The 26,030-nt window shown below is 40.3% G+C and overlaps 1 protein-coding gene across 2 annotated transcripts in view; it reads left to right on the top strand.

Annotated features, from left to right (window-relative positions):
- Positions 2,359-26,030, top strand: part of AVL9 (AVL9 cell migration associated) — a 75,388-nt gene continuing 51,716 nt past the window's right edge. For both annotated transcript variants that reach the window (XM_021079002.1, XM_021079003.1), the window contains exon 1: positions 2,359-2,686. In XM_021079002.1, the coding sequence (XP_020934661.1) occupies positions 2,594-2,686 (93 nt within the window). In that variant the 5' untranslated portion in view covers positions 2,359-2,593. The remainder of the gene's footprint in view (positions 2,687-26,030) is intronic.

Here is a 26,030-nt window from a genome sequence, read left to right as displayed (position 1 = left end):
TCATTATCTTGCTGAACTTGAATGCAGGCCTCATTTTATCTTTTCACTTAATAGACCTGAGGCCTATCTCATGCTTTCATTTCTGGTTTTATAGTTAAGCAAGGCTGCTTCATTCTCATGGGTTTCTTGAGTGATTATTAACTTACAGTGACCTCCCACAGTTCCCTAGGTTTCCCTCTATATTTACGGTCCCCTATTGGGACTTTCACAATTACCTGTGTAACTATCCTACTCCATCCCTATCAAATTTATTTTATATTAATACAACTCATTAAAAACAATTGTAGGAGTGCCCACTGTGGCACAGTGGTTTAAGAATCCAGTTGCTGGGGAGGCACGGGCTTGATTCCCAGCCCAGCACAATGGATTAAAAGAGCTAGTGCTGCCACAGCTGTGACTCATTTAATCCCTGGCCTTGGAACTTCCATATAGCAAAAGTGTGGCCATTAAAAAAAAAATTATAAAATGTACTATTCTAAACTGTTAAAAGGACCAGTCTGTAATTACAGATGGGAAAAATTCTGGAAACCCCCCTGATTACTTTATCTATCAATTTCCCCAGTAACATATCTTCTTTGTTTACGGCATTTTTTTTTTTTTTTTGGCTACCCCATGGCATATGGAGTTCCCAGGTCAGTGGTCAGATCTGACCCACAGCTGAGGTGATGCCAGATCCTTAACCCATTATGCTCAGCTGGGGATCTAACCTGAGTCCCAGCACTGCAGAGATGTCACTGATGGCGCCATAGCAGGACTCCTAAAGCATTATTTTAAATGACATATTTTTAAACATTTAAGCAACATAATGGTTATGAACAAATGATTTAATCTTAGTTGGAGGCACCAGGATGCAATATGACACAGATTTTTTATAAAGCTATGACTGGGGTCTCCTGTACAATGAATTAAACAATTGGCATTCACTATAGCTACAGAGTCCTAAGATGCCCTGCCTTTATATCTTAAAAAGATGTTCAATTTCACTTTAATTTTAGCTAGGCTAATTTAGAAAATGTCAAGGCAGATGGAAGAAAACAGTAACATATTCTATATACAAGGAATATTATAGTTTCACACACAGTTGAGCCAATGCCATGAATTTTGTAATACCTAAAAGAAATAGTACAACATCTTGAAAATTTTCTTTGATATTTTTATTAGCATTTAAACAGTTCTCCTGAATCTTAGAAAGTATAAGAAGACTGTACTGTCTTTCTCATCTGTACTTAGAGTAGAATGCAGGTCTCAAGGCCAGAAATGGAAGATATCAGTTGTTAGGGTTGTCTAAACTAAGGGATGTGCAACTTGTAATCCCAGCCAGTTATTGTAATAAATTGTGAATTCTATTTGAAGCAGGTACCTAATTCCCAAACTGCCTTGTTCAATCTGTTAGTATTTCCAGTGAAAATTGAACTAGTACAGTCAGTAAGGAAATAAAAGACCCTAGTGCCAAAAGACTCCATATATTTTGGGTTAACTGGGTTTAGGGTACTAAACCCAGAAAAAGACAAAATGAAAACAATGTTGTTTTTTTATTTTTAATTTTTTATTTTGTAGGACTGCAGTACATACGGCATGTGAAAGTTCCCAGGCTAGGGTCAAATCCAAGCTGCAGCTGCCAGCATAGGCAGGATCCCACTGGCATCTGCGAACTACACCACATCTCACTGCAAAGCCTTAACCTACTGAGCAAGTGAACGCGCATCTTCATGGATACTAGTCGGGTTCATTACCACTGAGCCACAACAGGAACTCTGAAAATATTGTTTTTGAAAATAGCAGGACTAGAATAATCATTTTATAGCTCTCCCTGTAAATTTCTCTTATTTTTAAGGATATTTTGCTTCAGGCCTTAAATCGCTTTCAAACTCCTATACATAATATTTAAACAAGGAAAAAACAAAAACCAAAAAACAAGAACAAAGCAAAACAGAAACCCCGGATTAGCAAGTAATTTAAAGCTTGAATACACAGATAAAGAGCCGCACAAATATGCCTGTGTTATCGAAATTTAAAAGGTAGAGGGACTCTAGGCCAGAGAGGTGAAGGAAAGCAAGCGAAGGAATGAGATACCCTGAAAAGAACAAAAAAGAGAAGCAAACTGAGCAAAGAAGTGGGAAGGGGCGGAGATTTCAAGGAGGAAAAAGCGAGGGCAGAGGAGGAGGAGGAGGAGGAAGCGGGCAGAGGTCGCACCTGCGCACGAAGGGCCGGGGCAGGTGTGCGGGGCAGCCCCGTCAGGCCCCGCCCCTCGCCCGGCACCTCCTCCTGGAGCCCCAGCACCGCCCCCAGGCCCCGCCCCGGCCCCCTCAGGCCCCTCCCGGCCCGGCTCAGTCCCGCCTCGCCGGCGGCGGCCGCCGCATCAGGTGACAGCCCGGAAGCAGCGGAAGCGGATGAAGGAAGCGCGGCGGGGGCCGAGGGGGCGGTGCGGAGCTGCAGGAGCCTCGGCCTCCCCTCAGCCCCTGCGCGGCTCTAATGCGGCGCCCGCGCTGACCCCCGAGCCCTGCCGCTCGCCGTCCTCCTGGGGAATCACAGGGACGCTCCGCTGGCCGCCCTCGGCGGTTGAAGTCGCCTTGCGGGCTTGCGGCGGCCGCCCATGGAGAAGGCCGGGTGGAGGGGCGATGGCGTCCCCCGGGGGCCCGTACTGCACATCGTGGTGGTCGGCTTTCACCACAAGAAGGGCTGCCAGGTGAGGAAGGGGCTCGAGCCCGCCCCCGGCCGTTCCGACGTTCGCGCGCCGCCTGCGCCCACTTCCCTCCGCTCTGCTTAGAGCTCCCTGCGTTCCCCTCGGCCCTTCGCCCCTGCACTTGACTCCTCTTCAACTCCTCACCCGACCTTGAAGCCCACCCCCACCCCCCCTTCGTCCTCCTGCCCCTGAAAAATTCAGGAGCCGTGTGTCGACGTGTTGTGGTTGGCAGGTCTCTAGGTTCTTGGGTGGAGTGGGAGGGAGGAAGGAATCGAAGGTCGGCCCACTCTTCCCCATTCATCGGTCTCCACCTGTAGTGGAATCCTTGAGAAAAATTGAGCACTTGGGCTGCGCTTTCAAGGTAATGAGCTCTGGGCTTCCCTACGAGTGCCTCAGGTTGGTTGAAGCACACACGTCGCCGTGGGAAAATCAACTTCCTTTGTTTATCCGTGGAAGCCCTAGAACCCGTCGTGTTAAGGTGGTGTAGACTCCGCCCCCCCTTCCCTTTGGGCCTGGATTTTGCTACTTGATCGTGTCCAGATCTTGCCTTTGGGTGAGAGATTGAACTCTCCGGCTCAGTTGCAGTGAAAGTGTATTTGCTGAGTAAAGAAACGTGAAAACGTGGTCATTTTTAAGCTTTTTCAGTGAAATGGTGAACCGGAACAATAGGACATTTGCAATCTAGATATTGAAGGCAAGAGAACAAAGATAGTAACAGGATTATTTAATCAGAGTAAACACTGGAAGGCAATGATGTCATAATGTGCTAGTGAACAGTACATGGAAATGCTTAAAGTATTAAAAATACTAATTGCTACCACTAGGTAATGTAGCATTTTGCTTCTTGCATTTCACAGAAAAGGAGCATTTGAGAAGACTTTTACTGGCAAAATTTAAGTTCCTTAGAGGATAACAGAAGAGTCATGAAAGGAGTGAAAAGATAGTTGTGTTTGTGTGTATTTTAAAATATAACTTTAAAATATATCGTATTCCTTGTCTCTCAGGTATAAGTGGCATAGACAGATACCCAGGAGGAAGTGGCATTATACAGTGTGGTTTTTAAAAAAAGTTCAAGCAGCAGCCGTAGAATTTAAGTTTTTTAAATGTGGCCTTATATTTAGAGGTAAGAAAATAGGTATTTGAGATTATTGTACCACAGCATGTAAACACAGTGTTCATCATCATTAGATTTTTAATACTTCAAAACTTCAGGAGTTCCTGTCGTGGCGCAGTGGTTAACGAATCCGACTAGGAACCATGAGGTTGCGGGTTCGGTCCCTGCCCTTGCTCAGTGGGTTAACGATCCGGCGTTGCCGTGAGCTGTGGTGTAGGTTGCAGACGCGGCTCGGATCCCGCGTTGCTGTGGCTCTGGCGTAGGCCAGTGGCTACAGCTCCGATTCAGCCCCTAGTCTGGGAGCCTCCATATGCCGCAGGAGCAGCCCAAGAAATAGCAACAACAAAAAGACAAAAGACAAAAAAAAAAAAAAAAATTATAAAACTTCACATCTCTGATGTTGTCACTTTATAACTTACCTTGGACATGGGTGAAGTAACTGAAACTTGGAGGAAGTAAAATGATCTTACTGATCTTACTGAGGTCACGCTGCTAGTCAGACTTAGAATTGCCTTGGCACCATGTGTGTTCATTTCGCTGAGCCACGTGGCATTTAGGAGCCTGAGGATAAAGTAAAAGGTGGGGCCCACTTCACAACCAAACTGGATGGAACTTTCAATGACAAAAAAAAGAGGAAATACTAGTAGGAAATAGAATAAAACTTTTAAATTTTGCTATCATGTGAAGTCAAGATTAATTATTATGTATTCTACTTGTTTTATTGGTGAATGTAATATAATTATGTTCTCAGGAAAAATGATTTATTTTATTGAAACAAAATGCTTAGGGATTGAAGAACACGGAACAGCATGCTCTGGGGTGAAGTAGCACCCTGGATGCCTTTGCCTTTCTCTTCATTAGTCTGGCTTTTGGTTTCTGAGGTAAAGGTGACTGGTTTTGTCAAATGAACATTGAGCTGGGTGGGAGACAGGAGATCTGGATAACAGCTTGGCTTCACAGCTCCGTGACCCCTAGTAAGTCCAAATTGCTTAATTTTTTCTCTACCTCCTTTTCCTCTACCAGATTTCTTATGAGAATTTTAGACTTGGCAAGGATTCCTGGAGATCACCTACTCCTCTTTCCTTACATTTGCATACAGATGAATAAACTGAAACCCAGAAAGGTTAAGTGACTTAAGCATACTTAGGTAGTTAGTGGTAAAACAGATTTTATTCGGAAAAGCTATTGTGACATTGGAAAAGAGACCTCAATATAGAACTGGACAGCTACGCCCACAGCTGCAGCAATGTCTGATGGGGTGGGGGGTATTCAGGGATATAAATCCACAAGGTGATTCACAGAGACAGAGGCAATTATGTTTTAATATATGCACCTGTCGAGTATCTGCTCACCTCTGGGTTACTGATAGGATGGAAGAGAACGCAGAAGATTCTGCCATAATGCAATGAAAGATGAGAAACCTAGGGTGGGTTATTTTCTTTTTGCTAACCGAAAGCAGCTTTTTAAAATTATACTTACCTTTCAAAGCAGAGAATGGCAGCTAAGAACCTGGTTTTAACAAATCTGTTATAGCTTGTCAAAGTCAAAATGCAGTGAGCAAAAAGGTGATTTTTTAGATTTAACTAGTGTATATTCTGTGGCTTTTGTAGGAGTCAAACACTTAAATTTTAATACAGCTATTACCATTTCTCAGAGAAGAATTTTGGTTTACTAGTAATTTTGCGTTATTTTTTGTTTCTCCTCTAATGGAAGTTGGAGAGATGACAGGCTGTAATTTCTCTGAACTCAGAGGACAGTTAAGGTTGGGCGAGTTGATAATCTGAAAAACCTTTGACACCTTCTGTGTGGTTGACAGATTGTGTCCAGGGGCTGCTGACATGGCCACTCCACTCAGACAACAGAGCAAATGAATGAAAGGGCTCTTATACAGAGCTGGTTGATGCGAAGTTGCCAGGTTAGTGCAGTCAAAAACAACCTTTCAGGAGTTGCCGTTGTGGTGCAGTGGAAACAAACCTGACTAGTACCCATTAAGATGTGGGTTCAATCCCTTGCCTCGCTCATTGGGTCAAGAATCCAGTGTTGCCGTGAGCTGTGGTGTAGGTCACAGCTCAGATCCCTCGTTGCTGTGGCTGTGGTGTAGGCAGGCAGCTGTAGCTCAATTCGACCCCTAGCCTGGGAACTTCCATATGCCGCACCTGTGGCCCTCAAAAAAAAAGAAAAATTAAGCTTCTGCTGGAGACATAATTTGTGTAAACTCGTGGTAGTTCATCTAGCTGGAATAGGATTCAATTGATGTATAATAGTGTTGGAAAAGATGGAAAAATAGTTTGTTCAGCTGCATTTCTCATTATTGGTTGCCCTACTTTCTCCTTTTTTGTCTTAGCTTTCATAAAATATCAAGAAAGTGTACTAAAAGTTCCAATATATGTTTCATTAGTTCTTAAAAGATGTTCTTCACTTCTGCAAGTGATTTTAGATTGCCTTCAGCTCTGCTTTCCTAACCCTTCAAAATCCAAATACATTTGACGTTTTGTAAAGTACGGGTATTACATGCATTAAGTCTTAAGCAAAAAGTCTGTTCTACAGACTGCTGTTTCGGTTTTTTGGGTTTTTGTTTTTGTTTTTTTAACCACGCTGAGCCATGAGGGAACTCCTAAAGACTGCTGTTTTTAATCAGTATATCAGGTGTTTGAGATTTTCTAATTATGTAAGATTTCTTCAGGGCGGATCAGTCAGCCACCTTCTCCATGTTCAGATTTTACATCCAGGTGTAAAGGATTAAAAGTGCATGGCTCATTGAATTGTGGCTGTGACTTCAGGTTGTTCGAGGGTGCTTTTTAGACTGCTCATCCATGCTGCAGGTCATTTTGGTCATTCGTTCTTTCCATGCACTGAGATTATTCATAGAGAAAATTCCCATACTTGGTTGTAATATCATACTTAGATGCAAGTAAGCAGAAGTAAAACCTTTGTTGAGAAAAAACTCCTTTCAGCAGTTGCTGGCTTGAAGGTGATAACATTACCTCAGGGAATGTACTCAATCTTTGTAGACTCTTCTGTTAAAAAGGTGCTCTGTAGTGCTATGATAAAGGAGTCAGGTGAAAGCCATCTGCATTGAAGAGCTTCAAACCAAGCATGTAGATGTTCATTCCTTCATCGTATTTCCTACAGTTTTGCATCTTTGAGGGCTTCAGATGTATTTTATTTTAATTTAATTTTTTATTATAGTTGATTTACAATGTTCTGTCAATTTCAGATGTATTTTAAATGAAAAATTCTTTGACTTAAAATGAACATCTCTTAACTTTATCACTTGATTGCTTTTTTACTTTTATTTGAGAATGAATTCTTCTATAGATGCCATGTTAGTTTCTAGTGGTCATTAGTCTAGTTTATTGGTATACTTAATATTTAAAACATTTTAAGTGAGCTAAAGTAGTACCGTGACATTTCAAATGGTTTTGAAATATTTATGCATTCCAACTCTTCCCCTGAAATCTTAAAAAACTGAGCATTTAGCAAAGAACTCTTCCTTAAAAACTCACCTGCATTCACTGACACAAGGTAGTTTATGAACAGGTTCTCTATAGTAGTTTGCATGTTACAGATTGTGTGTTCTGGAGTTTTGTTTGTTCCTTCTTTGCTTTGTGGAAGTAAATATATAAACTATATTTGTCAGATTAGCAAAATTTTTTGCAAAATAATATAATTTTATATACATCAAATAAACTTTTTGTTCTTTCGTAGGCAGATTGGAACTTTTTTAAACACTCAAATTAATAGGGAATTGTTACTTTCCAAAGTGCTGTCATAAAAAGTTGGAATTATTGCTTGAATTTTGATCATTCTGATAGAGTTCATGGTTTTATATACATAGCTAGTAGTTTTACTTCTTGAATAAACTCTTTTTACCAGACTGTATGTCTTTAAAAAGTAGAATTATGAAAGAAGTAGAACTCATGTTTACACTCGTTCCAACAGCAACAAGAAGCAATGAAGAAAACAGTATTTTCCTGTTGGTCTGAGCCGACTGATCATGGGAAAACCTCCATGAATAGCAGGATGCTGCAGTGAAAATTGAGGGATGGATTGAGATTGGGGGAGGATGGCAAAGGGAAGGTTTAGCTTTATATTAGGGTGGTAGTGTCAAGCTCTGACCCATTCAGGTTTTGGTCACGAAGGCTGGCTGACAGGCATGCATTTTGGCACCTGCTATTGATGGAATCCTGTGGTGACAATGAAGAAACATCGGGGAGGTGTTTTTTTTGTGATTCTTGGACTAAGTAGGTCTTTGGAACAGAAAAAAACAAAATTTTTGGAGAGTTAGAGATTAGGAAAGAATAATATATAAACGTTTTGTTTGCTTGTTTTAAGCTATTCAGAGAAACTGCTGAAAGAAGATTTTTTTGTTTTTGCCACCTTGCTGCATATGGAGCTCCCAAGCGAGACATCGAGACATCCGATCAGAGCAGCTCCGGCAACGCCTGATCATTAACCCACTGTGCTGGCCCGGAGATTTGGGAATGGAATCATCCCGTTGCGCCACAGTGGAAGCTCCAAAGATTGCTTTTTCTGGACCTCCCTAGCACTTTTCTTTCTCTCTTTTTCTTTTTTCTTTTTTTGTCTTTTCAGGGCTGCACTCTTGGCATACCCAGGCTAGGGCTCAGGTCGGAGCTTCAGCTGCCGGCCTACTCCAGAGCCACAGCCACAGCCACAGCAGCGTGGTGCCTGAGCTGGGTTTGCAACCTATGCCACAGCTCATGGCAACGCTGGATCCTTAACCCACTGAGCGAAGCCAGGGATCGAACCCACATCCTCATGGATCCTAGTCAGGTTCGTTTCCGCTGAGCCACGACGGAAACTCACCTTTTTTTTTTTTTTTTTTTAAATTTCTTCAACTTTAATATTTTGGTGGAAGTTTTTCCTGATTTTAGCCATGCTTTTTTTCTGTGCTGAAATGATGAAAATCCCTACCCTTCCAGGGCTGTAACATTTAATACTTAATGGCAATGGAATAGTTTAGGCCTTGACATCACAGCTAAGCAGGGTGGGGGCATCAACCTGTGTAATGGAAATAATGTAGAAATATCAGGAAGATTCTTTTGTCCTCTTATAATTCTCCCCAGGTAGCCAGTAAGTGCCTAAATTCTTTCTTTGGCTTTTAAGTCTTTGATCCCTAGTAAAATGTTTACATGTCATGGGTAGCCATCTCCTTCTTAGCGGTGTTTTCGATCTTTTGCTGAGCACAGATATTGCCAGATAAGGGAGCCTGTGGAATGGCCCTGAGCTGTGGGGAATGGACACTACAAGGGGAAGGTGAAGACATAGAAGATGTAGGGAGAGGAGTCTTTATTTCGCTGTTAATTTTGAGAAAGACTATTATAATATTTGGTTAAGATGCCATCAAATTTAAAAACTTGTTTTCTCTTGGATTTTTTTAATGATGATTTTTATTTTTTCCATTACAGCTGATTTATAGTTTCTGTCAATTTTCTACTGCATAGTAAGGTGACCCAGTCACACATACATGTATACATTCTTTTTTCTCACATTATCATGCTCCATCACAAGTGACCAGACATAGTTCTCAGTGCTCCATAGCAGGATCCTATTGCTTATCCATTCCAAAGACAATAGTTTGCATCTGTTAACCCCAAATTCCCAGTCCATCCCACCCCCTCCCCCTCCCTCTTGGCAACCACAAGTCTGTTCTCCATGTCCATGATTTTCTTTTCTGTGGAAAGGTTCATTTGTGCCATATATTTGATTCCAGATATAAGTGAAATCATATGGTATTTGTCTTTCTCTTTCTGAATTACTTCACTTAGTATGAGAGTCTCTAGTTCCATCCATGTTGCTGCAAATGGCATTATTTTGTTCTTTTTTATGGCTGAGTAGTATTCCATTGTGTATATATACCACATCTTCTTAATCCAATCATCTGTTGATGGACATTGAGGTTGTTTCCATGCCTTGACTATTGTGAACAGTGTGCAGTGAACATGTGGGGGCATGTGTCTTTTTCAAGGAAAGTTTTGTCCGGATACATGACCAAGAGTGGGATTGCTGGGTCATATGGTAGTTCTATGTATGGTTTTTTAAGGTACCTCTGTACTGTTTTCCATAGTGTTTATACCAATTTACATTCCCATCAACAGTGCAGGAGGGTTCACTTTTCGCCTCACCCTCTCCAGCATTTGTTATTTGTGGACTTATTAATGATGGCCATTCTGGCTGGTATGAGGTGGTATCTCATGGTAGTTTTGATTTGCATTTCTCTAATAATAAGGGACGTTGAGCATTTTTTCATGTGCTTGTTGGCCATCTGTTTATCTTTGGAGAAATGTCTATTCAGGTCTTTTGCTCCTTTTTCAGTTAGGTTGTTGGCTTTTTTGCTGTTGAGTTGTAGAAGTTGTTTGTATATTTTAGAGATCATGCCCTTGTCAGTTGCATCGTTTGAAACTATGTTCTCGGAGTTCCTGTCCTGGCGCAGTGGTTAATGAATCTGACTAGGAAGCATGAGGTTGCAGGTTGGATCCGGCATTGCCGCGAGCTGTGGTGTAGGTCGCAGATGCAGCTCGGATCCCGAGTTGCTGTGGCTCTGGCGTAGGACAGCGGCTACAGCTCCAATTTGACCCCTAGCCTGGGAACCTCCATATGCCTTGGGAACAGCCCTAGAAAAGGCAAAAAGAAAAAAAAAAAAAAAAAAAGAAAGAAACTATGTTCTCCCATTCTGTAAGTTGTCTTTTTGGTTTTTTTTATGGTTTCCTTTGCTGTGCAAAAGCTTGTCAATTTGACTAGGTCCCATTGGTTTATTTTTGCTTTTAATTCTATTACCTTGGGAAACTGACCTGAGAAAATATTTGTAAGGTTGATGTCAGAGAATGTTTTGCCTATGTTCTCTTCTTGGAGTTTGATGGTTTGTGTCTTACATTTAAGTCTTTAAGCCATTTTGAGTGTATTTTTGTGCATGGTGTGAGGGTGTGTTGCAGTTTCATTGATTTACATGTGGGTGTCCAGTTTTCCCAGGACCACTTTCTAAAAAGACTGTATCCTGTTTTATATTCTTGCCTCCTTTGTCAAAGCTTAATTGACCATAGGTGTCTGGGTCTCTAGGATATTTTTAGAGGATGTTATTTAAATATGTATTTTTGACAATTTAAAAACATTTTATCTTAGCTGTTTTTAAAAATGACATTTCTTTTCAGAAGTGATAGGTACTCACTGTAGTAAAGTGAGAAAAGGTAGCAAAGAAGACAACTAGCAGTTAAAATCCCATATCCTAAGAACTCTTCAGTATTCTTTGATAATCTGTGTGGGAAAAGAATCTGAGAGAGAATGGATATTGTGTATATGTATGTTTGGTCACTTTGTTGTACAGCAGAAATTATCACAACCTTGTAAATTAACTACACTTCAGTAAAATTAAAAAAAAAATTTAAAAGCCTGTATCTCAGAGAAATCTGCTCTTAACACCTTGATGAATATTCCTCCAGTTCTTTTTTTTTTTTTTTTTTTTTTTTTCTTTTTTAGGGCCGCACCTGCAGCACATGAAGGTTCCCAAGCTAGGGTCAAATTGGAGCTGTAGCCACTGGCCTACACTACAGCCATAGCAACGTCAAAGCTCATGGCAATGCCGGATCCTTAACCCACTGAGCAAGGCCAGGGATCGAACCTACAACCTCATGGTTCCTAGTCAGATTTGTTAACCACTACGCCACAACGGGAACTCCAATGACCTGACTTTTTTATGTAACACTAATATCTTCCACTTTGATAAGCATTGAATTATAGCATTTTAAAATAGCTAAATAATACTTTGTAGAAATCTTTATTTAACTGGTCTCCTTTTCAGACACTTAGGTGGAATTCTGATTTTTTTTTTTTTTTTTGTAAAGAACTTCCTTGTGACTTTGCACCATTTTTCTAAGTGTGGAGACTTTATTTTAAGCCATCTTTTTTGTGTGTGTGGAAATCTTGTTAAAATAGATTTTTATATTCTTATACTGAACACAAGTTAGTCTGGATGATTCTGCTTTCATAATACACGTCACCTGTTGTCCTATGGCATTCTTGGTTTATTTTAGCGTAGAGTGATTCTCACATGACTTTGACTCAGCTGGACTTTTGATAGCCAGTCAGAGAGCCAGAGATGATGGAGCAGTTAGCAGTTACTTCTCAGTCGTCACCAGAAACATAACATTGTAGTTTTCAGCTTCCCTTCTCTGCTTTGTCACATGTTGCTTCTTGTCATCCGAGGACTGGGAGGGTACATTTACGAAATGTGTATGAAATAAGATGACTTAGTCATGAGTTTTGAAAGAAGATCTAAAGAGTTCTTCATGATAGTTGGTTAGGTCAGTAGATGTTTTTCTCACTCATTCCTGGTCCACAGTGTTTTAGGTAATTAAATTGTCAGAAGTCTGACTTCTGAATAAACTGTGTTTGGGTGTCCAGGTAGATTTGAAATATGGCCCTCTGCACTTGTATTATCTTCAACTCATTGTCACAAGGTATGCTAACTATGTATTCATATATGAGGAAATCACTGCAGGGCTGTTCGTGAAAACTGTTCCTGTCCCCATAGATTTCACGGGTGATATTAGTAATTTGTTAGACTCTGGTTGGCGGGTATGGTACACAGCCAGAAATAGGAATCTTTTTTGCCATATACAAGTTCGGTATTGAAATATTAAAAAGAAGGTGATGTGTAAAAAGATGGCTAGAGTAGAATTCACTAAACTGTATCGATTTAAATCATTTGTTAGGAAGTTCCTAATTTTTTTCCAGCAAGAAAATAATTTTTGATAATCATCTTCGTATATCGTATATCATTCATCCAAAAGACCAGTCTTAATCATTCCACTGTATGTTTTTTATAAATCCTCTTCCTATCTCCCCTGCATTAGAGGAACTTTACAGTATTCCTAATATCCCTTTATACTTTCAACTCTGCCACCTTTGTAAGAGAACAATAAACAAGAGTGCCATTCTTTTCTAATGAATCTTGAAGAAATTTGGGAGGGAACATTAACTTAGAGAAGACATGTCTTCTAGGTCCAGGGTTTCCTTTAAAGTGAAAAACGTCATGACAGCCTTGGTGCCTAATGTGTTTTTGACTGTTAACCCCCCCCCCAAAAAAAAGAGAAGGAAAACAGATGTGCTGTGCTTCTGAGTGAATGGAGTAAAATCCCTTAGGTACCTAGAAAGGGAGCGAATAGGTGCAGCAGCTGGTTTAGAATTTCCGGGAAGCTCCGTTGTAGCAATATCTGTGGGCCATGGATGTGTTTAATTTGTGTGCTGTTTAGCATTGTGGCTTCTGTGGTTCTCAGTGGAGTGGATATTGCCTTGTTAGAAAGTGAACAAAGGGTACTTTAGAAGTCATCAAATTCATACCAGGACACTCTGTTTATTGTTTTGTTTTTGTAGTTTTTCATTGCTGTTTTTTTAATCTTTTGCCTCTGGAGATGTAGTAAATGGAATCTGACCAGAGGACACCATTTAGACTCCTAAATTATGGAAAGGGGTGGTAATTTTTATCATTCCTGGAGGAGAAACATATATCATTTCTTACATAGTTCATTTAGCATTTAGAAAACTTACCTTTTTATTGCTTGTGATTAGAGCATCTTCATTCAACTTTCACTTACTAGAAATCAGCCATTGTCATCTTTTTCCCTTTTGGAGTTATTTAAGTATGAAAATTATTTCTACTAGTTGAGATCAAAATAGATCTTTCTACTTGAATATTGGTTGAAATAAAAAAGAGCTACTGCAGGCAATTCCCGTTGTGGTTCAGCAGTAAGGAGCCCGACTAGTATCCATGAGGGATGTGGGTTCAGTCCCTGGCTTGACTGTGTGGGTTCAGGATCTGGCATTGCCGTGAGCTGTGGTGTACACTGCAGACAATGTGTTGCTGTGGCTGTGGTGTAGGCCAGCAGCTACAGCTCTGGTTTGACCCGTAGCCTGGGAGCTTCCATATGCGGAGGGTATGGCCCTAAAAAGACAAAAAAAAAAAAAGCTACTTGAAATTTGCATGATTTACTATTATCCTTTGGGAAGCATTTGGTATATCTATCACACATTGTGTTAATGCCCTACCAGGTACCATCTTTGATCCTCAGATTTAACTTAGATTTTGGGCTGGGAACTTTCACTACTAAACAGTAACCCTACTGGATGAAAGTCATTCTAACTTTTTTAATGTCTGGGGATTTACCTTGGTTTTTCTCAGTGATTTTTCACGTGTGCTTAGGGCTGCGGTGTACAGTGTATAGACCCTGCAGAGCACAGCTCCAGGGAGAGTGCTTCATGGAGACCGCAGTGCAGTGGCTCCCCCTGGAGTTTTGCAGTGAGTCCACCTACTGTGACTGTCCTAACTTTCTGTGGTACCGCTTAGTTTTGTTGGCATTATTTAAATTGCATTTTGATTCAATGGAGTATCATTCAAGAGTCTCAGGTGACCTCCAAGAGAATTCCTCTTAAACTTCTCTGCCATGAATTGTGAGTCGGTTTGGATTATTTTGGACATTTCAAAAGGGGTCATATGGAATATTAAGTCAGTATTCAATATGAAGAATATACAATTTAAGATTTATAAATCCCATTAATTGGGAAATTTGTTGTTTTCATTCCCCCCCCCCAACACCAACTGGGTGTCCTTTAATTCAGTCCTAATCTATGCTAACTACCCAGAGATAGCATCATACTCCACAAGTTGAAGGGTTCAGTCCCAGAAGATGCCTTCACTTTAGACACCAACCAGTCCCAGGTCCCCAGGCTATCTGCATTTTTATCCAGCTTAGCTACAAATTAGGCCCTTCCTGTGCCTCCCATTCAAGTTCTAAAATTTCCTGGAATAACTTGAAAAGTTTAGGAAAACACTGCTTACCTTTACTGGTTTATTAAAGGATACTACTCTGGAACAACCAAGTGGAAGAGATGCATAGGACAAAGTATGCAAGATGGGGTGTGGAACTTTCATGCCCTCTCCAGGCACGCATCTCAGTGTCTTCACTGCTAGCAAGCTCCCTGAATCCCAGCCTTTGGGGGTTTTATGGAGATTTCATTACTTAGGCATGATGATGGATTAAATCATTAGCCATTGATGACTGGACTCTGTCTCCAGCCCCTCTCCCCGCCCTGGAGGTTGAGGGATGGCGCTGAAAGTTCGTAGCCTCAAGGTTTGATCTTTCTGCTGACCAGGCCCCATCCTGGAGCCGGTTAGCCCCACCAGGAGTCATGTTGTTAGCGTTGTTACCCAGATGTGGTTGAAAGCATTTTGTTAGGAACAACGAAAGATGCTCCTATCACTCCAGAAATTACAAGGATTTTAGGAGCTTTGGATCAGGACCCGGGACAAAGACCAAATATAAATATATAATTTATATTACACCACACTTAAGTGTACTGAATAGAATATAATTATGTAAAAAAACTGTAAAAATGCTTAACAGTGGAGGATTTATTAAATAATGAAACCACTGTATACGCTGTTGAAAATTGTTGTATATGTGTAGACATAGAAAGGAGTTTGTGCAAACTGTTGCAAACTTGATTAGCAAGTTCAGCCGTCTCCAAATGCAAAGATTTGTGGTAGCAAATAAACCAGGAGAAGAAAAGAATTCTAGAAAGTTTCCAGCAGTGTCCAATTTACGAAAAAGTTTTGTCTCCAAAGTTAGCTGTTTGAAATGTGAATACATTTTGAATACATTTTCCCAAAAAAGCGATGCTATAAATACTATGGGCGCAAGTTAGTCTAAAGCCGCCTTATTTTATCCATGGGATTCTTTGAGCATGTGTGGTATCTACACTTAAATTTATAACAATTTTATGAGTTGACTGCATTTTAAGTTCTAACTAGAGTCACCCAAAACAGATCTTCCTTCAGTAGGATCAGGAGTTTGGAGGATATATTGAACAACATAGCATTAGATATTAATTAGATTCTGACCATTGGTAATTTGTTAACTAAACCATCAGAAAAGGAAGTAGATTTTTCCATCTCCCTTTGCCTCCAAGAAGACAGAATGTAAATAGCATTTCCTTCAGCAGATAAGACCTACTTGTGATTATCTTGGCTTTGTTAATTCTAAAAAAAATCATTTAAAAATAAATACCAGTTTACTTAAAAGTAAATGATATCATCCTCAATTACTGTGAAGTGGTTTAGAAAAAGTGTATGTGTTTGTATATATAGGCAACACAAATAAAGCACACCTAGCCAAAAAATTAGCAGTTTGTGAATATAAATGAAAGTTACAGGATTGTTCAGATTCTTTCAACTTTTCTATAAGTTTAAAATTTTTAAAAAATGGGGATACAAATTAACAAGAATATTCTTTGATCTCCAATACCCAACCCTATTCACCTTTCCAGAGATAAAAACCTGTTAAAGGATAGCTTTTTAAACTTAAAGTATGTATGTATTTTTCTATTGCTTCTGTTACAACAAATTTAGTTACTTAAAGCAACGCAAACTGAGAGTTTCCACTGTAGCACAGTGGGTTAAGAATCCAACTGCAGTGGCTCAGGTCACTTTGGAGGTGTGGGTTTGATCCCCCAGCCCAATGTAGTGGGTTAAAAGATCTGTTAGTCACAGCTGCAGCTTGGATTCAGTCCCTGGTCTGGGAATTTCTGTATGCCATGAGTGTGGTCACAAAATTAAAAAAAAATTTTTTTTTTAGAGTTCTGGAGGTTAGAAATCTGAAATAGGTTTCAGTGGGCTAAAAATCAGGTTTTGGCAGCTCTCCATCTATTCAGGATGCTCTAGGGGAGAATGAATTTTCTTGCCTTTTCCAGCTTCTAGAGCTCTTCTGCATTCTTTAGCTCATGGACCCTTCTTCCATCTTCACTGTGTCTTGAAGCATAGCATCTTCAATTATCTTTGACTTTCTCTCATAAAGACCCCTGGGATTATATTGGGACTTCTTAGATAAGCCCCATCTGGAGATAATCTTATCTGTGATGTCCCTTTTGCATTATAAGGTAACTGACAGATTCTAGGGATTAGAAAAGATATGGGCAAGTCTGGAGGGCTCTTATTTTACCTAGTATTCAGTATGTCATATTCATCTTGCTTTATCTATATCTACATCTGTCTATTGGTGAATTTACCATTTTTGAGGGTTTTTCTTTTCCTTTTTTTTTTTTCATCTACCATTCTTTTTAACAGCAGGATAGAAGTAAAATTTATTTGACCACTCTTCTGATGAATATTTAGCTTTCCAATTTTTATACTTCAATAAGTCACGTGGATGTGAACATTTTTGTACCCTATCTGTATGTATGCATGGGCTAAATTACTAAAACTGAAATTGCTGAGTCAAAGAGTAAATATATTATTGATTTGATAATACTGCCAAATAAACATCCAAACTGTTATACCAATTTACAGCCCTATACGCAAGCCCAGTACTCTTATCAGTACAAAATATTAATTATCTTTTTCATGTTTTTCAATATGTGAGTAGAAATTCTATTATTTCAAATTGCATTTCCTTGTTTTTAAAATTTTTTTCCATTTTTTAAAGTTTTGTTGAAGTATAGTTGATTTAAAAAGTTGTGGTAATTTCTGCTGTACAACAAAGTGAGTCAGTTGCACATATATGCAATCTGTTCTCTTTTAGATTCTTTTCCCACGTGGATTATCACAGAATATTGGGTAGAGTTCTCCGTGCTAAACAGCAGGTCCCTGTTGGCCAGTCATTGTAACTCGGTGTGCATATGCCAATACCAAACCCCCAGTCCACCCCCCAGCCCCCACCCCACCCCTAGTCGTCCCCTTTGGTAAGCATAAGTTTGTTTTCAAAGTCTGTAAGTCTTTTTCTGTTATGCAAATAAGTTCATTTGTATCCTTTTTTAAGATTCTACATAGAAGTCCTATCATATGATGTTTGTCATTTTCTTTTTTTTTTTTTTTTTTGTCTTTTTGTCCTTTTGTCTTTTTGTTGTTGTTGTTGTTGTTGCTATTTCTTGGGCCGCTCCCGCGGCGTATGGAGGTTCCCAGGCTAGGGGTTGAATCGGAGCTGTAGCCACCGGCCTACGCCAGAGCCACAGCAACGCGGGATCCGAGCCGCGTCTGCAACCTACACCACAGCTCACCGCAATGCCGGATCGTTAACCCACTGAGCAAGGGCAGGGATCGAACCCGCAACCTCATGGTTCCTAGTCGGATTCGTTAACCACTGCGCCACGACGGGAACTCCGATGTTTGTCATTTTCTAACTTCACTTCCGTAATCTCTAGGTCCAAGCATGTTGCTGCGCATAGCGTTAGTTCATTTGGTTTTATGTCTGAGTAATATTCCATTGTATATATGTACATCTTCTTTATCCATTCCTCTTTTGATGGACATTTAGGTCGCTTCCATGTCTTGACCATTTTAAATAGTGCTTCTGTGAACATAGGAATGCATAAATCTTTTTTTAAATTACTCAATAAATTTTAATACATTTATAGTTGTGCGATGACGATCACAACCCAGTTTTATAGCATTTCCATCCCACACCCTCAGCCCATTCCCCCACCCCCCAACTTGTCTCCTTTGGAAACCATATGATTTTCAGTCTGTGAGTCACTATCTATTCTGCAAAGAAGTTCATTGTGTCCTTTTTTAATTTTTAAATTATTTTTAATAATTTTTATCTTTTTCCCTAAAATATCTTTCTGAACTAGAGTTTTGTCTGGATATATGCCCTGGAGTGAGATTGCTGGGTCACATGGTAACTCTTAATATCCAAACGGTTATATCAATTTACAGCCCCACAGGCAAGCCCCGTACTGTTATCAATACAGCATATTGATCATCTTTTTCATGTTTTTCAAAATGTGAGTAAAAATGTCATTACTTCAAGTTGTATTTCCATGTTTAAATAAGAGGTTGTGAATTGTACTATCTTTTTGGAATTTTCTAGATTAAACTTGGCAAACAAATAAAAACACACACAACGTGAGCTTGTGAGTTGTTTTATTTGGGGCAAAATGAGGACTGTAGTCCAGGAGACGGCCTCCTCGCCAGCTCTGTCTGAGGAACTGCTCCAGAGAAGGAGCAGAGGAGGACTGTGTTTATGTGATTTTGTGATGTAATCAAGCACATATTTTGGCAGAGGGTTGCTGCTGGTCACAAAGAGCAGATGTCTCCATTAATGATTTTAATGCTTTTCTAGATATGAGAAAATGCAAGAAATTACTTGGCTTATAAAATCTCCTGAAAAATTTGTTTAACTATCTGAAGGCCTGTTCTGCCAGGGTTTTTTGTTGTTGTTGTTGTTGTTGTTTTCTTTTTCAGCTGCACCTGCAGCATGTGGAAGTTCCTGCACCAGGAGTCGAATCTGGCCAGAGCTTTGACCACAGCTGCAGCAACACCGGATCCTTAACCCACTGCGCCGGGCCAGGGTTCAGACCAGTGCCCCCACAGAGACAAGCCAGATCATTAACCCACTGTGTCACAGCTCTCCTCTGTTGACTCCTCTGCAAGTTTTTTGTTTGTTGGATTTTTTTTTTGACAGGAATGAGAGTGCCTCATTCCTCATCTCTGCCCTGGACTCCTTTCAGTGTGTGTTGAAGGTCAGCAACTGCAGTGGTTAGTGACCTAATCCTTGAAGAGGCAAATAGTAAGTACAGTTTTTAGTTGGCAGAGCTTCAAATTTAACCATGGTTTGGGAAGTATTTCATGACCATTTTGTCCTGTGGTGCTAGGAATGCTTATTCCTAGGTCAGGCAAGGATTTCATTGATAGGCCACTCAGTGTGCTGTTATTGGACTAGGCCTTATTAGCAGTAGCCAAAAGTCTCTGGACCACCTGTCTTTTTTTTTTTTCGGTCTTTTGCCATTTTCTTGGGCCACTCCCACGGCACATGGAGGTTCCCAGGCCAGGGGTCGAATTGGAGCTGTAGCCACCAGCCTATGCCAGAGCCACAGCAGCTCAGGATCCAAGCCGTGTCTGTGACCTACACCACAGCTCATGGCAACGCCGGATCCTTAACCCACTGAGCAAGGCCAGGGATCTAACCTGCAACCTCTTGGTTCCTAGTCAGATTGGTTAACCACTGAGCCATGACGGGAACTCCAAGGACCACCTGTCTTACTAAATTAGTCTGTATGGTCCAAGAAAATATTCCCTCTTGTTGCTTCTTCCTATATCTAGAGTTACACTTTTACAATCAGTGATCTCATAAAGAATTAGATATCTGGTCAACTGCTTCAGGTCGCCTAATCATCATTTTATTAAGGGCCCAGTCACACATTCGGTAATATAAGAAACAACAGTCTTGTAAAAGACAGAATATAGGTAATATAGCTGGTAATATTAGTAAGGTCCTAAGTAAGAGTATAAGCCAAGAACTTCCGTTACTGTGGCCCAGTGTATCCCCAGGCCGTCTGACTCAGTCTCTGCTGTACCAATCCTTGTCTTGGTATTGTTCATAAGGCACCCAGCCCTATTTCCAGTAGTATTAGCCTGGTTATCCTTAGTTTGCTTTAACTGTTCCCAAAATAAATTAAATGATCATAGCTTGGTGTTAGCCATATGATTTCAGCCCACAAATGAGGGAGGTTACAGTCTTTGGCCCAAATTTGCTTGTTTTTCTCATTGCGCTTGAGTGACCCTATAAGACAATTTGTATTTATGGCAAGGGTCATACCAGGTATTAATTGTCCAGTGAGGGGATCTTCTTGTCATCCTTGTCTGGTAGTTTGAGCATTATTCTAAGGTGATTTTTGAAGTTGGCATTCTTCCCCATAGACCAGTCCACTGGTCTTCAACTTTTGAAGTTGAACTATTAATCCAAGAGCCAGTTCTCTTTTGACCTAGTTAAGAGTACCTAATAAAAGTCCTTCCATCTGGGTTAGAGATAATCCTTTAAATGATGTCTTCTCCACTGTGCATAACCTTCTGGTTGTAGGTCATGGGGCATCTGATCTTTATCCAAAGATGCATTACTGAGATAAGTTTCAGAAACAAGCTTAGAGTGACCTTTTAATAATTCACTTAAACTTTACAATAATATAAAAGCAAGGAGCTGTCTGGGAAGTGAGTTAGGCAGTAAATATAGATCTCAATTAACAAAACTAGAATTTATTTATTTTTTTGGCAGTGGAAATTCCTGGGCCAGGCATCAAACCCATACCACAGCAGAGACCCAGGCTGCTGCAGTGACAATGCCAGAGTTCTTCACTGTGCCACAAGAGAACTGACCATATAGGCTTTTTAAAAAAAAAAATTGGTTTTGGGAGTTCCCACTTGGTACGGTGGGTTAAGAATCTGACTGCAGTGGCTAGGGTCGCTGCAGAGTTGGGATTTGATCCCTGGCCTAGCACAGTGGGTTAAAGGATCTGGTATTACCACAGCTGCATAGGTTGCAGCTGTGGCTCAGATTCAGTTCCTGGCCTGGGAACTTCAATATGCTGCAGTGAGGCCATTTAAAAAAAAAAAAAAAAAAAAAAAAAAAAAAACTTTGCTGGTATTTTTTATAAGGAATCTCAGATTATTATTATTTTTTTCTTTTTAGGGTTGTACCCTTGGTATATGGAAGTTCCCAGGCTAGGGGTCGAATTAGAACTGTAACTGCTGGCCTACACCACAGCTCACAGCAATGCTGGGGATTGAACCCACGTTCTTCCTCATGGATACTAGTTTCGGTTTGTTACCACTGAGCCACAGTGGTAACACCTCAGATTAAATTTTTAAAAGACCAAGAAAGCCATACCAATTCCTTGTCATAGATTTTACCTATGATATCTATAGCTTTGGGTGGTCCCCAAAATACCTTAAGATTCCTGCACCTGTTAGGAGGTGGCCTGATAAAGCTGTTGGGAACCTCTTATCTGGAGGGATTAGATAGAAAAGATATTTCAATTCTGCTTATAAAGGTATAATTTACCAAACTGTCGTAAGTCATAATTAGCTTGAGGGGAAGGTTTACCTTATATCTGGAAAATGCAGACTAAAAGCCAGTAATATTTCAGACAAACCATAAAAATTATAACCATATTCACTAGTTCACCCAGTCCTGTGTAACTAAACCTTTTAATTAATTTTATGAAGCCTTCAGGTTTTCCACTAAAATTCTTTTTTTTTTTTTTTGGTCTTTTCAAGGGCCACACCTGCGGCACATGGAGGTTCCCAGGCTAGGGGTCTAATCGGAGCTGTTGCTGCTGGCCTGAGCCAGAGCCACAGCAACGCAGGATCCAAGCTGCATCTGCGACCTACACCACAGCTCATGGCAACGCTGGATCCGTAACCCACTGAGCAAAGCCAGGAATCAAACCCACAACTTCATGGTTTCTAGTTGGATTCGATAACCACTGAGCCACGACGGGAACTCCTCCACTAAAATTCTTATTTCTTTCCCACTTTAGCACTGTGGTCTGAAAGTTATCAGAAACCTATGCTTGCTTGTTAAAAAGTCCTTGTTGTGACTTTTGTTAAAGAGGAAGCATTTTTGCAAAGAGCATCAGAGTAAAACAGTAACCGTCTATGAATAACACAACGCTTAAGAAGACACAGTTAAGAAGATCTGGTTCTAGGAGTTCCTGCTGTGACACAGTAGTTTAAGGATCCAGGGTTGTCTCTGCAGCATTTCGGTTTTGACCCCTGGCCCAGGAACTTCCATATGCCACGAGTGTGGCCATTAAAAAAAAACAAAAACAAAAACAAAAAACCTGATTGCAATGCAGTCGACAAGAAAGTTGGTCAGTATGGTGACATACAACATTTTAAGACAATAGCTAGAATTACGACCAATAAGATTTTACTAGCACATACCAGAGTTTTAGAGATTCCCTGTAATTTCTAGAACATCTATATTAATAACATGTACCCATATAAGATTTACTAAGATTCAAAACTTCCCATGTAATTTAACATACCAAATAAACCTAGTTTAATATCTTTCTTTAGGATGTTTCAAGGGCCCAAAGTTAAATAGAGGTCAAAGAAACGTCATTACAATTTGATTTGGAAAGTTTGTCCAAAAAAATCTCAAAAAGGTTTTTAAACACTTGGCAGATAGAGTCATAGGCTACTGTGACCAAAGTGACAATAAAAGATTGCAAGGGCAAATACAGAACAGGTCATTTAAAAGGTAAAGGAGGAGTTCCCGTCGTGGCTCACTGGTTAACAAATCCGACTGGGAACCATGAGGTTGTGGGTTCGATCCCTGGCCTTGCTCAATGGGTTAAGGATCCAGCGTTGCCATGAACTGTGGTGTGGGTTGCAAATGTGGCTCGGGTTCTGGTGTTGCCTCAGCTGTAGCGTAGACCAGCAGCTACAGCTCCGACTGGACCCCTAGCCTGGGAACCTCCATATGCAGTGGGTACAGCCCTAAAAAGATAAAAAAATTAAAATGTGAAGAAACTTAAAATCTATTATCAAAGGAAGCTTAACTTTTTTTTTTCTTCCCCCGCTTTTCAGGGCTGCACCCACGGCATATGGAAGTTCCCAGGATAGGGCTCATATTGGATCTCCAGCTGCTGGCTTACACCTCAGCCACAGCAAGGGGATCTGAGCCAAGTCTGTGACCTACACCACAGCTCATGGCAACGCCAGATCCCCGACCCACTGAGCAAGGCCAGGGATTGAACCCACATCCTAATGGATACTAGTCGGATTTGTTTCCTCCGCGCCACAACAGGAACTCCCGAAGGCATCTCAACATTTTAAGAAAACTTAACTTCTTAACAGAGAGAAAAACCAAATTCAGGTTTTGCATCAGTTTACTTCTTATTTTTTATTTTTTGCTTTTTAGGGCTGCACCCTTGGCATATGGAGGTTCCCAGGCTAGGGGTCAAGTTGGAGCTGTAGCTGCCAGCCTACACCACAGTCACAGCCACAAGGGATCCAAGCTGTGTCTGCAACCTACACCACAGCTCACAGCAACGCTGGATCCTTAACCCACTGAGTGAGTCTGGGGACCAGGCCTGCGTCCTCATGAACAATAGTCTGATTCATTTCCGCTGAGACACAATAGGACCTCCTGCACTAGCTTACTTTTAAAATTCATCTAGTCAACTAAATTTATTCCTAACTTAGCCAGTCCTGAACTTCTACAAAATTCCTTTCTCAGAGTTCATGTTCCACATTAGAAAATGTTTCATCATTTTCTGTATCCATATTAGTTTATCCCCCCCCTTTTTTTAACCCAATCTAGAAACAACTAGCTCTAGGACAAAACTACTTTCTTTTCCCTTAACAAAATGCAATTCCATTTCTCATATCTTCTTTTACTGAACACACACATCCTGCTTTCCTACATAGACTGAAATGTTTTCTTATTTCTAGTAGCTTTAATGACATATTTAAATTAAAATCCTAAACTCTTAAAACCTTAACTTCTAGTGAAAACTAAGAGTAAGCAAGCAATTGTGAACTTTTACATTAGAATTCTGTAGATTGTCAAACATAAATACCAATAAAGAACTTCTAAAAAGCATGTACTTTCTCATAAAAAATATCTGTGTGGTACCAAACATTTATTAATTGTCCTAAATATTTTTAGTTTTTCTGTAAAAGGACACCAATGTTCAATAATTAATCCTTTAGGAGTTTCCTTGTGGTGCAGTGGAATAAGGATCTGGTGTCACTGCAGTGGCTTGGGTTGCTGCCATGGTGGGGGTTCAGTCCCTGGCCTGGGAACTTGCACATGCCACAGCCCCCCAAAAACTTTCAGTATCTTATTTGGCGATGACCTAGCTATTCAATAAACTTCTATCATTTACCTTAATTTAGCACAACTCTTAACTTTTTTTAAATTTATTTTTGTCCTTTGTCTTTTTTTTTTTTTTTTTTTTTTTAGGGCTGCGCCTGTGCCATATGGAAGGTTCCCAGGCTAGGGGTCCAGTCGGAGCTGTAGTCTCTGGCCTACGCCAGAATCACAGCAACACGGGATCCAAGCCACATCTGCAACCTACACCACAGCTGTTGACAACACTGGATCCTTTAACCCACTGAGTGAGGCCAAGGATCAAACCCGAGTCCTCATGGATGCTGGTCAGATTCTTTAACCCCTGAGCCATGACAGGAACTACAGGAGAGATTATTTTTAAATAGACATTCCTAAAACAATTATTTCCTAAAGAGTTTGCCCAAAAGATCCTATCTCATTTATATTTAATTTACTTTATAAAAATTTCATCATACCAAGTTATTTTTCTTGCTGACAAATTTAAAGTGGATAGATCTTTGATTCTGTTAAACCTACGGACAACAAAGGTATTATACTTAATGACTTTAAAGACCTGTAAAAACCTTTAAAGTCTATATTAATTAAATCAACAAACTTTAATACCAGGTATTAATTTAACACTGAATATTTCATTTTGTCCAGTTTCCTTTATATTTATGTAAGTGCTTAATTTCCTTTAAGCTAATTAGGTAGATCTCATTTACAAATTAATTTTTTGTTTTGTTTTGTTTTACTATCCAAAGGCAAAGACATAAATGCACCCATAGTCCTAAAGACACAGCCAGAGATCATATAGCTTCATTTTCTAATCTTATGCGTGAATCAGGTATTACAATTAAAAAAAAAAAAAAGACTCACTAGTTTATAACAGTTGAATTGAATTACATTTAAAAAGGCCTCTTTCCGTAGTTCCCATTGTGGCACAGTGGAAATGAATCTGACTGGTAACCAAGAGGTTGTGGGTTCGATCTCTGGCCTTGCTCAGTGGGTTAAAGATCTGGCATTGCTGTGAGCTGTGGTGTAGGTTTCAGACTTGGCTTCGAACCTCCATTGCTGTGGCTGTGAAGCAGGCCTGCATGTGTAACTCAGATTGGGCCCCTGGCCTGTGAACTTCCGTATGCCTCAGGTTGCCCTTTAAAAAAAAAAAAAGGCCTCTTTCCATATTTTCCCCCTCAGTCTCAGTCTCAGTCTTAGGAATTTGAGATGGTCTAGATAAGAGAAGTATTTCTGAGAACTCTGGCCTCAAGGCACAGAGAAAGAAAAGCAGGTACTCCTAGAAGGACTTGTTCTCTCAGGGTCAGAATTCTGAAAAGATGTTTTATCAAGCCAGCTTTCACCAACAACTGCATATGCAATGTAAGATCCATTTCAGGGCCAAAATTGCCTTGAATTCCCAATTAAGTACTCGTAAGCATAAGTTTTGTATGTTCAAAAGCCTAACTGGGTGTTAGTTGGAGGCTGGCTTGCTTTTTTTTTTTTTAATGGCTGCACCTGTGGCATGTGGAAGTTTCCAGGCCAGGGACTGAATCCAAGCCACAGCTTCCACCTTTGCCACAGATGCAGCTGTGGCAACACTGGATCCTTTAAT

This window comes from Sus scrofa, chromosome 18 (assembly GCF_000003025.6).
Source record: "Sus scrofa isolate TJ Tabasco breed Duroc chromosome 18, Sscrofa11.1, whole genome shotgun sequence".
NCBI lineage: Eukaryota > Metazoa > Chordata > Mammalia > Artiodactyla > Suidae > Sus > Sus scrofa.
The sequence above is the reverse complement of the archived record's forward strand: the minus strand, read 5'-3'. Positions and strand labels throughout refer to the sequence as shown.